Genomic DNA, 16,895 nt, shown 5'->3' with positions numbered 1-16,895 from the left:
TGTGATATGATCTCATCAATATAGACCAAGAAGAATTAAAGCAAAAGGGGGTATAGCACAGTAATGTGTAAATAATGAAGTGGCATTTAAGTGTATGTGACATTTTTTTGATTATGAGAAAAGCTTTTGCCGTGAGAATCAGATATTGTGACACTATTGTCTTTTATTTTGAAAGCCCGTACCGGAAATGTGATTCCATGCGATTGTGAACTTGACAGTAGAAGTCAGCTGCGGGTAAATGATCTGTCCGCACATTCAGCTCAGTGGAAGCGAGCAGCGTGGTTAGAGGACACCGCAGACTGGGCTCTTTTTCTCTCGATATCGTTCATGGAATAAAAAAAATGTTTAAAGTTTTTTTTTGTTTTTTTACCCGGATCAAAACTCTTAACAGGAGTTTAAATGAAGTGTTTTAACCCAAATTCCTCCTGTTAGGACAGCTCACTGGCTTCCAGCTGAGGAGTAAACATGAAAAGTTTGCTCTTTGTCACCTTGTGTCTGTCAACCTGTCCGCTCACGGTGAGTCTTTTTTTCTGTAGTGCTTCTAAATGATTCAGAAAACCGTTCACATACTGAAGACTTCCGCGATATAAGAAATTACACTGAGTATTCCCACATTAACAGCTGATGCTTATATTTTATTATTGCACTCTTTGATGCTGATTAGCCTTCTGGTGGAGGAAAAGTTTGCGGTCACATTTCGCTGATAACATTGTTGTTATTAGATGTTCTTAAAGTTGTATGACAGGTTATCCTTCGTGGTATTTTGTTGCCTTTTGCTGAGCGTGATGATTCGTGATTGTAAAGTTACGGTGTCAGCTTCATTCATTGGTCTGTTCAATGTCACGAAGAGGTGTGAGAACGGTCACCAGCGCTCTAAGAGCTGAAGAATTATTTTCAGTTGAAATTATCTTTTGACTTGTTCACTGATGGGTAATTACTCATCACCAACTGCACCAATTAGTGGGGAGGAAGTCCGAACTGACATTACAGTAGTACGATTCGATACTTGTTTGATATTGAAACAAGAAAAGCGAGTGTTTTATGATGAACTTCTCTTTAACCTTTGACGTTTGATGTGTTAAGCTTTTTATTTTTTAATTTTGTGGAGTTTTTATGCCTTTACGTTTCCTTCAATGAATTTATATTTTCACAAGTTTTAGACAAAACAATTTCTTTGAAATAAGGTGGTTTCAGCTCAAATGAAGAATAATGTGACATTAAATCGATTTTATGCTCAGTAAGGTCATTGTGTTTAACCCGAGGTAATAAAATCTGCTTCTTAAAGCTCAAACGATGATAAATGAATTGGCTGATGAACTGAGTTGGTATATTTTCATAGATTAACCATTAAATAACATTTCTGATGATGATAGCAGGTAATGTGAGTATTTGCTGGGTTAGTGACAGATTTCATGAAGTCATTTTTTTTTAAATAGAAGTGTGCTGGGTTTTTCTAATTAGTAGTTAATTGGCAAAAAATCTGATCAGGAATCTGGGGAATTATTAATAAATATTAATATTTGCAGACTTCTTCCTAGCAAAAATGATTAATCGTGCTTTTATGGGCATTTAATAATTAGAATAATCATTAATTGTAGCTTTAAACCTCATATCTGCTGAAGCTGTTTTGTAGAGTTTCATTAATGAAGATAATTTGTAGACATAATCTCTCACTTCATGTTGTTCTTTCTGAGGAATCCTCCAGATATTAACCCACTTTTTTTGCCTCTCATACATTATCTGCCCTTCTGTGTGGATCCACCCCGCAGGATAAACAGTGGAAGTGCGCTCTCGCTCTTTTCCCAGCAGCCCCCTCCTCCTTTGACTAAAAGCAGATGGAGCTGTAAAAATGTTCACATCACACAAAACAAATGCCACAGTTTAATCATCTGACAGACAAATGCTGCCACTCCAAATACACAACAGCTCCTCTCGCTGGGTTTTAGCTTCAACCTCTGATGGCTTTTAACGTGAATTTAGTTTGTTTTATTCTTGCGTCCTCACAATAATGAGTCCAAATAGAGTCACTGGAGCTTGGTCTAAATCAGTGTAGCTTTTCTCTAAATATGCAAACCTTATATTTATACATTACTGTGGGTGACTGATGTTATACATGACAGCTGAAAATGCAGCGATGCTTTTAATGTATTTGGTGGGTTTTGAGCAAGTCTGTTGTTTTTTGCTTATAGAAACAGGATTTTTTGCATCAGTGCAATTTTGCATTTTCCTTCCCTTAAATAGACAAAAACCTCCTGCTTTAGCCATCATGAACTAGAGATCCAGGATATGTACTGCATCATAAAACATGTTGTCTGAGTTTAACTGGATCAGATTCATTTCAGTCTGATTTGGATTTGTGAAGCTGCAATTTGATTCTGAATAAATTGTTGACATAAAGCTGATTCTTGAGTCATAAATGGAGGGATGCACAACTTTCATGGTCTTACTTTAGTGTGCCAAACGAGTATCAGATGAAATATACTTAAACAAACCAGTAAATTGTGCTCATTCTTTCAGGGCTTTTGAGAAAACATTTTCATTTTTCATTCCACTTATTTACAGTTTGAACATTATGTTCACACTAAGAATACTCTCTGTTTTCACCCAATGTCTCCAGCTGTGGAGAATGACCTTGATGTTGCCAGGATAACTGTCCACAACTCTGCATGTGGTGCAGGTTGTTTTGGTAGCATTCAGGAAATAAGGCTAATCTCACAAAAACAAGAGGTGATATAAAGTCAATTTAATCCACTTAGATTAAAAAAGTGAGCTATAAAGATTTTTTTGAAATGATTCATAATTTATTAATTAAAGTTTTTTCCCCCCTTATCCATATGTTCTGGATGTGCCCTAGCCTTGAAGGATTCTGGACAGACATATTTCAAACCTTATCCCTAATTCTTGGATACCATATGGATCCTAATCCATTAGTTGTGCTTTTTGGCACCAGTGGGGAGGCTGATGCAAGGTTGACCTCGTCACAGTGTGGCACACTCTCTTTTGCCTCTCTTCTGGCTAGATGTGCGATCCTACTAAGATGGATGGGTGCTCCTTTGCCCACCCATGCTCAATGGCTGAGGGACCTTATGTACTATCTGAGCCTTGAAAAGATCTGTTATGCGATTAGTAATACCAGTGATAAGTTTTTTTGTGGGGACAATTCCTGAAGAACTTGTGAACCGACCTCCAGCATTTCTCAGTAAATCACCCCCAATACTGATAATGTAGATTTTCTTTCCTTTTTTTTCTCTTTTTTTTTTATATTTATTTGTGTGTTTGTTTTATTTTGTTCTGTTTTGTCCTGTTGTATTTGTGGCGGTGTTTCTTGTTTTGGTTTTTGTTTTCTCAACCTGGCTTCAGGGATGGGGCTACTGTGTGGTATGGGTAGGGGGTAAACTGATAAAAGCAATTAAAAGATATGTGAATGCGTCATTAATCTGTATTCTATTATGTCAGCTCAAACAATCATTGAAATCTACTTGCTTGTCGTGTAATAATTCTGTTTGTATCTCTTTTTCTTTGTTGCTTCAATCTAATAAAAATATCTCTGAGAAAATAAAAAGATTTAATTATCAGTTAAAATCAATCAGTCTGGTATCACCTAATGCCAAAGTTTTTCTAGTTCCACTTCTAAAAGTGATGGTTATCTTCTTTCATATACAGTAAACTAAAGTGGATTGAAAATTATAATTGGATTAATGATTAATCAGTATATGAGCCACTAATGGAATATTCCTGGTTGTAGCTCTAATAAGAGTTTATATGTAACTCAAGCTACAGATATCAACCTCACGAATGCTTTTCTCCTTCTGAGTAAAAATCAGTTCCTTTGAATTAAATATGTTGGTTGTATGGATGTTAGGTTTGTACAGAATATACTGTGAGCAGATAAACACGGACATCAGCAGTGGGAAAAGAAAGTAAAAACAAGAAGCTGACATCGACTTAGAATCAATACACCAACGTGACAGATGGAAAATTCAAGAGAATAATAAAGAGTTGATGAGGTAGTATTTCCTACATTTCCTCATACTGTGCGTGTCTCTCAGTAGCCTCAATGCACGAGAGAACAGCAGGGACTCAGGTGTGAAGGCCACAGTGGTATATTAAGCTCATCTGTCTGGACTGCAACATGACTGGATCCAACCAGGGATATTTACCCTGGGGTGCAAAAAGTCGTGCTATAGTCTGATGAGAGTTCATCCTCGTAGCAGAGGAGGACTCATTTAGAAAACTTTTGCACTGCAGGTTTTCAAACTTCATCTCATTTCTGTTGACATTCTTTTATATTATTAGGAAAAAAACACAAACACAAAACATCAGGGAATTTTTTTAATGCTGGGTGAGCAAGTAATGTTTGGATATATCCAGCTCTAATACGCCCATACTTTGCAGAGAAAAGCTGTAGAAGACGAGATCAAAGCCTACACTGTTTGAGTGACAGATGGTGTTTGGCAAGCGTGGAGCAGAAACATAATGAAGCTTGTAAAGATGGAAGCTGAAGATGAAAATAAAAAAAAATATCACAAGCTTCTTTCTTTGGGATAATTTCTCAGAGCTAATTAAGAAACTAAGGAACGTGGGGAATAAAGTATCAGAACTGAAATCCCTCGCTGGTGTTTTATGTGAAGCTGATTTTCCCTCAATCAGCTTTCACAGAATCTTTTGACCGAATAATGCAGTTTTTTCCAAGCCGCCGGCGTCTCACAAGATGTCCTTTGGTCGTGGCACATGACACACTGGGTTAGCGCTGTAAGACGTGCCTGTCACTCCCAAGTCTGTCAGTTTTCTGTGTGCAGGGATGCTATTATTGAAGTGTTTTAATCCAGTCCACAATCTTTTATCAATCTAACCCTAATGAAGTAGCTTTTAGTCAAAAAACCTAATAAAGTGCATTTCAGCACCTAACCATCAAGGAGCACCTTTCATTACCTAAACATAAGCAGTGAGCGAAGGTAAAAAGTGAGTGAAAATGAAATGAATAATGAGAGAGGAAAACATAAACAAAACAAGATGCAAAACTGATAAACCTGCATGTTATGCCATTGCAGCGTCCCAAAGCAGACTTTGTAGGTCTCCAAAAAAATGCAGTGGTTATCTCTGCGTGACAGATAAGCCGTGGCCAGTACGGTACGTTAATTCAAAATCTTTTTTTGTGACTCTTGGGAAAACAGAATTGTGTTTGGACTGTGTGTTTGGATTTTTTTCCTTTTTGATAATGGCAAACTAATAAAGCTGTATGATGAAAACAGTCTGCTGTTTATGTCTTATAGCTTGCTGAAAGGTCGGACTTCCAGCTGCGGGCTTATTCACGTACTTCTAAGTGGATGTTTCTCAGAGTTGTAGCAACAGAACATGAGAGAATTGGTCCGGCTTCCAAGAAGCAAGATTACATGGCACATAGTGCTGTCTGGAGGGGAAGGGAAAGATTAAATGTTTCTTCAGCCAGTATTGAAAGTATCCCAGGCTGAGCAGTGATGGAAAGGGCTAACACATGATGGAGCTGGAGGCAGCAGACACCTGTTGTGCTGCTTTGTCCAGGTCATGCTGTGGGGCTCTATACATCATCAAATCACTTGTATTCCAACAATGAACAATAATTTCTAGCATTGTAATAAGAGAGATAATCGGTTGTGCATTATATGGCAAGGATTTCTCTGAGTCCTTGATGGAGTAACCCTGTAATACTGTTCCACATGCCGTCACTCCTGAGCCATTTCAAGTACAAGAACTCCCGTTCCTTAAAGTCTGGCTTCAAAGGGCCGCTCACAAGATCGTCCAGAATGAGGACGACCGTATGGAGCTGACAATTTGTCCTTAAGTAAATATGTACTTCAAGTCAAAGGCGATCGTGTCGCGTGACTGTTCGATGCCACTCGCATTGCTCGGCACTGATTCCTGTGTCCACCACCTCGCTCAGCAGTGAACATGCACACGAGTTCTGGACGGATTTATACTCTCAACCTAGAGAGCTCAAATACACCTTTGAAAAACTGCAGAAGCTGTTCACGGAGATCGAACCAAAGAAAATGACACAAACCCAGGATCAGCCAAAGAGACATCTTTTTTTTGTCTTTTATAGCTTATTTGTATTATATTCCTTTAATTTAGGTAGCCATGTTTGCGTAGTGTTAGAAATGTTAATGTTAATAGCTGTTACATTACCAGTCTAATGTTTAAATGTGAGAAGTTCAAAAATATGCTGACTTGAATTGTTTAGAAAGAGGGGTTTGGTGGGGGTTGGGAAGGGAAAGCTTTTTGCTTCATTTTGTCTGGTGTGTTTTTTTTCTTTAACTTATCAATTGTTATACTTTTAACTGTTGTAAATAGCAGAGTTCAGTGCTTTATGTTGTAAAAATGCACCATATTACATTTGGTTCTTCAAAGGAGAATTTTTCTTTGCATCTCGCAAATTCATTGTGACAAAATCTGGTTTCACCTTAAAGAAATTGGCTTTCTTTGTAAAACTATAGCTTTTGTTTGTGGTGAATTTTTTAAGGAATAAAATAGATTTTTGTGAAGATTTGTTGAGCAACATTTTATATCAGGACACGTCTAAAGGACAAATGTATTTGTAACTCATTCAATTTACCAAAGTGAATTTTTTTTTAAATTATCTTTTTGTTTTTTCAATGTACATTAATAATTCTGAATAAAATAAATATTTTTTGACTTATTTTAAATAGAAATTTAGAGTTTCAATCAAATCAGAATTTTAGTCTGAGTAAAACTAACACATTTATCAAATTAGAGTAATTTGGTTCAAAGTAACATTATTTTCATTGTGGTATAAATCCCAAACCAAACAAAAAGCAGAGATTAATAGACTCCTTACATTATATGTTTAAATCAACTTCCAACAAAAAGAAAAGAGAGACACAGACTGCAATTTATTTAAATAAAGATTATTAGTACAGTTTCATATTTTCTGGACATATCAGAAATACTATTTCTGCAAGTGTTAAAATATTTTTCTTTTCCCTTGTTCTTTATTGGGGGCTGCAAATATTCATTTTAGCTGTTCAGCTCCAGATTGGTGGGGAACCTCGCGACACCCTGTGAGTGATTTACTGCCAGCTTCAGTACAAAGGAACTAAAAGCAAGTGAACAGGCTTTGTAGATCAGCTCAGCCTGTACTTAAGAGTCAGATATTGCTCAGACCTCATACCGCACTTTATCGCACCTAATGTGTTCATTTGAAAGATCGACTGTCAGAAAGAGTTATACTGAGTGATTAATAATAAGCATTTCTAGTCAAGACTCAATTCGCAGGTCATAATTTGAATTTTAACATTAACAGTTTTAACAGTTCATTATTTTACAGACTGACATTTGACAGTTAAAAATAATTTCATTTTATTTGGACCTGACACATTTCCTACTAATGTGGCTTTTGTGACTCTACGGGAAATTTGCACTCGCTACTAACACAGAGATCAGAGGAACAACAAATCCCAGTAACAGCCTGTATCTGTATCATGATCCTGCATTTAGTCACTAGCATATACAATACTGTATATACTTATATATATATACAGTATTGTATATATGATGCTATACTTATATTTTGCTAATTCCCCAGAACACACAAAGCACTAGTACTGTGAACAGCATGGTTTAGACAAGGCAGCAAAAAAGGCGACTGCAACTCTGGGGAGAATAATCCACGCCTGAAAGTGTTCCACTGTGCGTTTTTCTATCCAGGTATGCTTTTACTGTATTATCAGTGTGTTTGGGATCATGCTGAAAAATGAAGGCTTTCCTGATGGTATTGTATGCTGAATCAAAATCTGACTGTGTCCATAATTCCATTGATTTTGACAAGATCATTGTTAAACACTTCCTGACTATTGTTGCTGACCACGTGCATCCATTTATGACGAGAGTGTACTCATTTTCAGACAGCTGCTAATGCACTGTATCAAACAGGTTTTATGAACATGGTTATGAGTTCATTGTCCTTAACAATCACAGGATCTCACTCTAACAGAGCCCCTGTGGGAGGTGGTGGAACTGGAAATAAGCAGCATGCACATTGACAATAGCATGTGATGCTATTGTCAATATGAACCAAAATCTTTCAGGATACTTTTCAACACCTTGTTGAATCTATGCCATAAAGAGTTAAGGGAGTTGCAAAGCTGTGCATAGATAAGGAGAGGTTGAGTGAGACATTCAGCTGGATCAATCAGACTGTTCTCTTCTAGTCAATTTTAGGGAAACTCCAAGACCAAAATAAAACATTTTGTCCTTCGACACAGCTGGGATTACTCTCATCTACATATACATGAGATCAAAAGATCCCACTCTTTGCAGCAAAAGTTTTCCCCCCTCACTTGGCAGTGAGCACCGGCACATTACAAGTATCCTGAGGTACACTGTGTTTCAAGACTTACTGCCCTTCTACCTCTGTCCTCTGTGTCTAACCATCCTTTACAGTTTTCTCTTTAGTTTCATTAACTACAGTTGACCTTCAAATGCAAATTATTTGAGATAACTCTTTCTACAGGCTAATCATCATAGACAGGCTAATACACGTGAACAAATGTAAATGTATGAGTATTTATGCTTCATGCAAATGGAAGAAATTCAAGAGTCCCATTTCCTGGTACTCTTGGGTCACTTGTTTAGTCTGCACCATGGCTTGAATTACAGCATTTTAACCTGCCAAAATTAATAAAACCAAGCAGACAAACTCCTGGCATGTGAGCGCAGAAACTGATACATCATAAAATATGTTTTATTTTGTACTTCAAATGTATAAACGAACCGCACTACAAATGTGAATGTGATCCAAAAGAATCCAGTAGGCTCACGCTGTTTTTTTTTTGAGCATTGACCTCAAAAGCACGCTCATGTTCTTCACAAAGTGTGTGTTATTTATTGTGAATGGCAAATGACAGTCCTAAGCACCTGCTGTATGTGATCACCTATGCAGTGAGCTGGCAGGGCTGATCGAGGACATAGGGCGAATAAGAGCCCACCTCCAGGGGGATCAGCAAGTTTCAGCATCCACAAAACCCACACCCCACCCACAATGCTGTGCTCTCAGTGCTGTCATAAAATAATTGATCCAATTAGATCTTTAATATCCATGAATTCAAGCATCTCTTTTCAACAACCAGCAATGAAAGCATCAGTAAAGAAGGTGTATATACAAGCCCGACTCCCACTGTAGCAGTAAGAAAACCTACACACTCCTCTGAAAAAGTACAAACACAACAAAAACAAAAAATAATAATAAAAAAAAAAAGCTCTTTAAGAGGAGACAGAAAAACTGCTCTAAGCCTTTTTTTCTCCCCAAACACCCCCCACAAGATTCAAGTATGGCTTTGATGTTTCATCAGCATAACATCTCACTGAACATATCTAAAAATACAAACTGCTGCAGAATTGTGAATTCAAACTTTGTGGGTGTAACATGTTTCCAACTTGTGTTTTACAAAGCAGCCAACTTGAAAACAATTAAAATGCCATTTTTGGCACTCAACAGCCTTTAAATGACTCAACATTATCAGTACAGCACACTAAGTGATACACAGTACTGTATAAAACAGCAAAATTAAGATTAGTAGACATAAATGATAAGACTGGGTCCTTCTTCAAACCCAAGAACTTTCTGTTACTGTTAGTTTGGAGGTTGCAGTTCATCAGAGAACCCTCACTTCAACTAGTCGCAGCAGATGGCCCCGCCCCTCCCTGAGCCTGGTTCTGCTGGAGGTTTCTTCCTGTTAAAAGGGAGTTTGCCTACTGGGGTCAGCGGGGGAGCTGGCCCCAGGGAGGGATCACTTGCCCCTCCCTTCCTTCCCTCCCCATCTCCAGCTGCCTCCCTCTTCCCGCTCCACCACAACCACAGGACCTTGGAGTAGGGGTATGTCACCAGGGTGCAGAGGAGGCCACCCCCCCCCCCCCCCCCCCCCGTCCCCCGTCCCCTTCTGGCTGCCTCTGCCTCAATTTTATCCCACAACTTAGACATTCACATTACTCACATTCTCATTACACATACATATAGGATCTTGGGGGTGGGCACGATACACGGAGTCCAAAGTACCATCAGGGTGTACACCCCACCCCTGGCGTCGTTGCCCACCTCTCAATGTTAAATACATGTAGACATTGAGGGCCAGCAGGAGGGACCATGCGCTTACCTGCTGCTCTCTGGCAGGTAGCTCCATGCCCTCCTGGGTTTTAAATGCACCTTAGAACACACATGCATCAACACTACAATGAGCGGGTGGAGGGAGGTTTGGAGTCTTCTCTCACCCCCATTCTCTGCGACCTGCTGGAGCGGGGGGGCTAGGAGGAGGAGTTGGCCGTCCGACTGCGGTCTGGAGTGTGGGGCCTCCCTGCTGCTGCGGAGTCGGGGCGGTCTGCCTCCCCCCACCGCAGGGAAAAGGGTAACACCACCTGGGTCTGGGTGCAATTCCCCCCTCCAGGGGCAAGGGTACCTAGACCCGGGGCTTAGAGTACGCTTGGGGAGTGTGATCGTGTGTACAGCGTCTCTTTATGTCTGTCTCCACGTTGGTTGAGTGTGGAGTAAGTGCATATGAGAGCATGAGGGTGGGAATGGATGTTTGTATATGTGTGTGCCTGTATTTCTGTGTCTATATGTCAGGTTGGGTGTCAGGCGCCACCTCTCTGGGGACATCTTAGGCCCTCCAAGGTATGGAGGCCTATCTCCCCCTACCACCACTTCCCCTGCCAGTGGCGGACTCCCTCAGACATCGGTGCGTTGGTGGTTCTTTGTGTCCGGGGATGGGCGTCCAGGTACACACCGGCTCACTCCTTGGCGGCCGCTTGTCGGGGCCTGGAGCCTGGGGCTCGCTCGGGCCACTTCGGAGGTGGGGTGCCCCCGGCCTCTCGGCCTGGGGCTCGGTCACTCAGGCACGGCTGGCTGCCGGCGGAGCTCACGGGCGCGTCACTGCAACTCCCCCTGGGACAGTGGCGCGGCTGCCCCTCTGTTGGTCTTCCTTGGTCTCTTGTGTTCTGGGGGCCTCTGGATGTCTGGAGTTTTGATCTCCTCCATACCTGCTTCATGCCCTGGAGGACGGGGCTGTGGCCCCCCCACACCCTCTAGCAGATCATTACATGAAGGAACCTTTTAAAAAACAAAAAACAAGCGCGTCCATGCTCACAGGTGTACACACGGGTGATCACACCCACAAACTACACCCTTTTTGGCTCCTACCTCAAAGCACACTGTGTTCTGTTGATCTTATGTGCTGCACAATAATGTTTAACATTTAGTATTTACTGTCATAGTCCCATATATCATTGTGATGCTGTTTATTCTATTACTCTTGTTCTCTTCTGCTTGTTTTCTTTTTTCTTTCTCAGCAGGTGACCCAGGTGATTGATATATGCATTTTTTTTCTTTTTCTTTTTTTTTCTCTGCCCGTTCTGTTGGTTTTTGGTTTTTGCCCTTCTCCCCCGTCCCTCTTCTCAGTTGTTTCTCTTTCCCTCTTTCTTTCTCCCCTTCTTTCCTCCAGTCAAGTCTGTCCCATATTCAGTAAGTGAAAATAAAATAAACAATAAAAGGTGAATCAAATGGACCATTATGGCAAGGCTGGGATGGTCAATTTGGTAAAGTAAATCCGTTGGGCATCTTTCTTTGCCTTTAGACAACAATTCTGATGGCAAAAGAGCCAAACGGGACAGGCAAAAAAAAAAAAAAAAAAAAGGGAGTTTGTTCTTCCCAATGTCGCCAAAGTGCTTTCTCATAGGGGTTCATGTGAATGTTGGGTTTTTCCCTGTATGCATTATTGTAGGGTCTACCTGACAATTTTAAAGGGCCTTGAGTCGACTGTTGTGGTTTGGTGCTGTATAAATAAAACTGAACTGAACTGAATCAGAGAAGAAGCTTGTTTGTGCAAACAAGTGGAGCACCTGCTGTTGAAATTGATTGTTATAGACAGCGATAACATTCATTCACCTCAACTTACATTAACATCATACTTCTTTTTATACATCTATTTAATGGAGTTTGGGAATTGGTTGATGGGAATTTCTTTTTAGGACATCAGAGGTTAGCTGAACAGTGGTTAGCACTATTGCCTCACAGCAAGGAGGTCCAAAGTTAGTTGGATCAGGTTAGTTGGTGATCCTAAATTCGCCGTAGGTGTGAGTGTGATTGCAACTGTGGATGGCTTGAAGCTTGTGACAGACTGGTGGCCTGTCCAGGGGGTACCCTGCCTCTTGCCCTGTGGCAGCTGGGATAGGCTCCAGCTCTCCCCTCAACTCTGAATTGGTTAAGTGGAAGAGAATGGATGGATGAATTGATGAAGGTGAGCGTGAGATGATCCACGGGTTGATTTTCGCTGTGGCTTCTACCACCAGGAGTCATTCTCTACTGATGAAACAGCAGGGATGCTGAAAAATTGAGAAAATGTTGCAGAATGAGTAAAGAAAAAGTGTGAGATTAGTTTGGGAGCGTGCATTATGAAAAAACTATCACCCTTAAGAGGAAGTGACATCAGCTGTACCAGTAGTGATGTCACTGAATCACAGTGAACCTCTTTCACCTAGAGTGCTGAATTATTTAGCAAATATATTCTTTTATAAAAGTGTAACTGTCTCCTTATCACTGTTATCTTTTTAAAATATAGTTGAGTGCTTTGTCTCTAAGAAATGAAAACCTAGAGCATCTAAACCTCAGAGCAGTGCACACAAGAGTCCACTAAGCGGATGCTGTAAGCTGCGCCTTAATTATTGGTGCTTAGGTGATAATTGAGGTGCTTGGTGGTCTTTTCAGAGAGGCAAACCGGATGACTCACTAGTGACTCATGATCCGATCATGTAGCAGTGAAAACAGAAAGCTGCAGCTGCTCTTTCTTATATGGAAATGTATTGACATTTTACTGCCAGGCTGTGTAGCGATAGCGGATCCTGTTGTCAGCGCGCCGCGTTTGACTCTGTTTTCTCTTCAGTAGAGAAATAGCAGAATTGTGTTCCACCTTTGAGATCATAAACCTCTTTTATGTTTTCCACGGTTGTTGAGATAAAGAAGAAAATATTTTTGTAAGGTGTCACAAAGCGAAAGTGTGGTGTGACATTTAAATGAAATTGTAACATTTACAGTTTGGAGACAGAAGATACAAAGAGATGCGTTAAAACGAATAGTGTTTTCAGGTATTTGTGGTTCCACATATTGAAGCTTTTTTTGATCTGGTGACACGGAGCAGGTAATTTCACAAATGGGGAAAGTCGCAGTGAATAACTCAACGATGTAGAAGGTGGACTTGTAGGTATCAGTTTAGGTATTTTATTAGCAAATCAGACGATGGGCAACAAGGTCTTACTGTGGAAAAGTCTGAGGCAGGCAGGTTAATTTCCAGTGAAGAGATTTTCAGGAGGTCTGGCTTTCTGGCTGGCTGGGTGACATATGAGAGGAATCTGGGGCACAGGAGGAGAGGCGCATGGAAATGATAGGAACAAGCCACGAAGTAAGGAAGCCTTTACTCATAGAGCCTGAGCGTGCTGTTGATATACACTCACACAGGAGGAGCGAGCACAGCAAAAGACTGTGCATGCACTAGCTTTTCACGGTGCCTGTCAATATGCGGTGCAAATAGGCATCATATAAAGTGAAGGAGGCTTTCATTAGGCTGAAAAGAAAATGAAAAGAGCAAAGAGGTAAAAAGAGAGGCCGGATCAGCGATTGCTGGATCACTGGTGTTGGACGATGTGGCTGCTGATAGCAGGATGAATTCTTGAGTGGAAGGAGTCATACTTTGTGCTCAGATTCACTCGATTGTTTAAAAATTGATGCGACGGCGCTTTCAAGTAAAGAAACAGAAAGACAATGACCCAAAACATAACTGGAAGCAACTTAAGAGCTTTTTTTAAGACCAAAAAGACCAAAGGTTTGCATCAAAACCAAGACTTTCGTGACATCCATGGTTTATAGAGTTCAGTCACTGATGACAAAAAAGATTTCAAAATGCTTTTCTTGTGTTTCACTTTGGACCCAGTGAAAGTTGCATCACTTTTAAAAGGTTATAATTCATAACTGTCACTGCGCCGATTTTGGCAGACCCTTGAATTGAAGCTAAATCTTTGCACTTCAATCACAGCTTGATTGCTTAATTTCGTATTCATAGCGCGCTACAAAGAGGGGAAATTGTTAATACTGGGTCGTAGCTGGAAAGACTTTACAAAGCACAAAAATGACTTTAGAAACAGTGAAAGTTTTAGAAGACACAGACTATGTGCGTTTGATGTGAGGTTGTGTTTTGCCAGAAATTCGTTCTCTGTTTGGTTTATCCATTTGTCCACCCCTTCTGTTCAGTGTCTCTGACTAAGGTTCAAGTTGGAAGGTCTCTGTCATAGTTTTATATCTTTTTCTTTTAAAAATCAGTAAAATGCAACATTTTACATTCAGTGGAACAGTAGTTGGAAAACCTGCAGGTGAGATAATAGAAAGTCTTTTCTGCTCTTCTTGATCCCTCAGACGATTCTTCAAAACTTATCTCAAACAATTAATATGGTCAGAAAACCCTTAATTTAGTGGCGTTTGAAGTGATTCACCCTTCTTTTAATCTCATTGTAGAGAACTGTTTGTTGTCTTTGTATTTGGGCCACAGCTGAGCAGTGAGGCATAGCCCATTATGAAAAAGCATAGTGCTGTAATTCCTCCCCCTGCTTTAAGCTGGGTTGTTTCCTTCTCCGTGAAACACCACCTTGAATCTACACCAGCATATGAAATGCACTATTTGTCTCGCCTTGCACTTTTTTTGACCCGCACTTGCTTTTGCGCTGTGAGCGTTGCAGTCTATTTTTTTAATCTGGTTTAAAATTCAACTGTAAACCAGGCTGGATAAGAGCATCTGTTAAATAGAACTAAATAGGATCAACACTGTTTATTGTCCCAAACACATTTTTTTCCTGCTTTTGTTCTCAGTAATACTCTCAGTTAGAGGATAATATCAGAACAGAATCGCAATCCATGGTCTGAATCACAGTTCTCCTCACAGATTTGGTGCATATCATGTGATCACATTGTTAGTTGCCTGGATCCAAAGCCTGTCACTACTACTCAAAGTTAAAGGTCCAAGTCACAAATCTCTGGGGTCTTTCCTCGTCCTCCTCGTGTCTGTGTGGGTTCACTCTGGTTGCTTTCGCTTCTTCCCACAGTCTATAGACATGCACGAGGTGCTCATTGGTGATTGGCCACAGTGTGTCTCTTGACTTGTCCAAGGTGTATCCTGCCTCTTGCCAAATGAAAGCTGGGATAAGCTGCCAGGCCCCTGAACTAGACAAACAGCTGGATGGATAACATTTAATAGCACAAACTGCAGTATAGAAAGTTACTTTCAGCTTCTCCTTTGCCACAAATGGTCACCACAGTAAGAAGCTCCACAGGTTTGATTTGGCAGTTTTACTGAGGATGCCCTTTCTGACACGATCCTAAAGCAGATTTGTGTCTCTGCCTGGAATTGAACCAACAAGCTTGCACTTACCAAACAAATGTGTTAACTGCTGCATCACTGGAGGGACCTAATGCATGCTGTATATGAGTGTACATAATGTACAGTGTCAGTTAATTGTATCTAATGCACTCAATCAGCACGATAATGCAAAAAGGTACTTAACACCTAAAGCAATGTGAGAAAATGTTTTTTTAAATTCCAGATTAGCACTTTGTTCATTGGTATTACTATAAAAACTGATAAAAAGCTGAGTGAGAATGCTGCGTGTGGCAGTGGCGTTAAAATCACAGTGACGGAGCAACCCTGGAGCAGATGGTGAAGCCTGGTTGGAGCTTTGCTTCAGGGTGAAATCAGAGGTCAGCAGTGATTTCTGCAGATTCTTACAGGGTCTTGTTTTATTTATATAACATACATTTGGGGCAGTTGGAAATAAATGAGTGGGAGCCTGCTCCCTCTTTGGTGCTACCTGCCCTGCAGAGCGCCTGTGACCGAGGCTGTGAAGCTTCAGCAGAACCAGTTAGATTTATACTGTATAATGTGATTTTAGCAAAAGCTGCTGAAGTCGAGACCTATTTGGTTTTCTTATCACAACTCATATTAAAATTAAGCTCCCATGTCACATGTAACTGTGAGATGTTATCAAGTAAACTGTGAGAAACGCAGAAGCTTGACTGAGCTGTGAGTCTCCCCTGCAGTGTGATTACTGTGATAAGGGAAACCACAATCCAACATTTTCCACTATCTGTTTAATTGGATGCACTGCGTGAACCCTTTCTTTTAATAGTCTTTGCTGGCCACAAACACAGAGACTCTGATAAGGACTGTGAACGGTGTTTTAGGACTATCTTGGGCAGCTGTTACACAAACGCAGTTTTCGTTTTGTTAATGTCTGATATCACAGTTAGTCGAGGCTAATGTGAGAAATGTGATTCAGGTATCAGCAACATGTCATACAGCAGCACAGTCTCAGGTGATTTAACTGGTAAAGTAATGGTGTCTGAGATGACTGGGGTGACTGCAGAGCAGGTCACAAGGTTCGATCCCTGGCTGCTCCAGTCTGCATGCCAAATATCCATGGGCAAGGTACTAACACCAAGTTGCTCTCCGATGCATCCATGAGAGTATGTATGTGTGTGTTAAATAGAAAGCTCTGAAGCATAGGGAAAAAATGTGCTTTTGTAAATGAGAGGTGAATCAGACTCTGAGTGCTCGGGTAGAGTAGAAAAGCACTACAGTATATAAGAACCAGTCCATTCATCAAATTGTTCCAGCCAAACTAAAAAAGAGGTGAAGGTCCCGGGATGTGTTTGGTTTATCAGGGATGAATCTCAACTTGAGTCTGAGGTAAAACAAACCATGAAGTGTGCAGAGAGTGTTGAGAGACTGCAGGATGTAAAAGATCTGCTGCTAATGTCTTGGGGTCTGAGTACTGTAGTGCTGCTGGTTCAGAGCAGGTTTTATCTCAGG

The 16,895-nt window shown here is 40.6% G+C and overlaps 1 protein-coding gene across 1 annotated transcript in view; it reads left to right on the top strand.

Moving 5' to 3' along the window:
• The first annotated feature begins 277 nt into the window (after positions 1-277).
• LOC146647594 (vasoactive intestinal polypeptide receptor 2-like) overlaps positions 278-16,895 on the top strand; it is a 91,673-nt gene continuing 75,055 nt past the window's right edge. The window contains exon 1 of the mRNA XM_085389488.1: positions 278-516. Coding sequence (XP_085245614.1) covers positions 466-516 — 51 coding nt within the window. The 5' untranslated portion in view covers positions 278-465. The remainder of the gene's footprint in view (positions 517-16,895) is intronic.

This window comes from Rhamphochromis longiceps, linkage group LG18 (genome assembly GCF_057381845.1).
Source record: "Rhamphochromis longiceps isolate RC_006_pf linkage group LG18, R_longiceps_female_GT1.1, whole genome shotgun sequence".
Classification (NCBI taxonomy): Eukaryota; Metazoa; Chordata; class Actinopteri; order Cichliformes; family Cichlidae; genus Rhamphochromis; species Rhamphochromis longiceps.
Note: the sequence above shows the minus strand (reverse complement) of the source record. Positions and strands in the feature narration are given on the sequence as shown.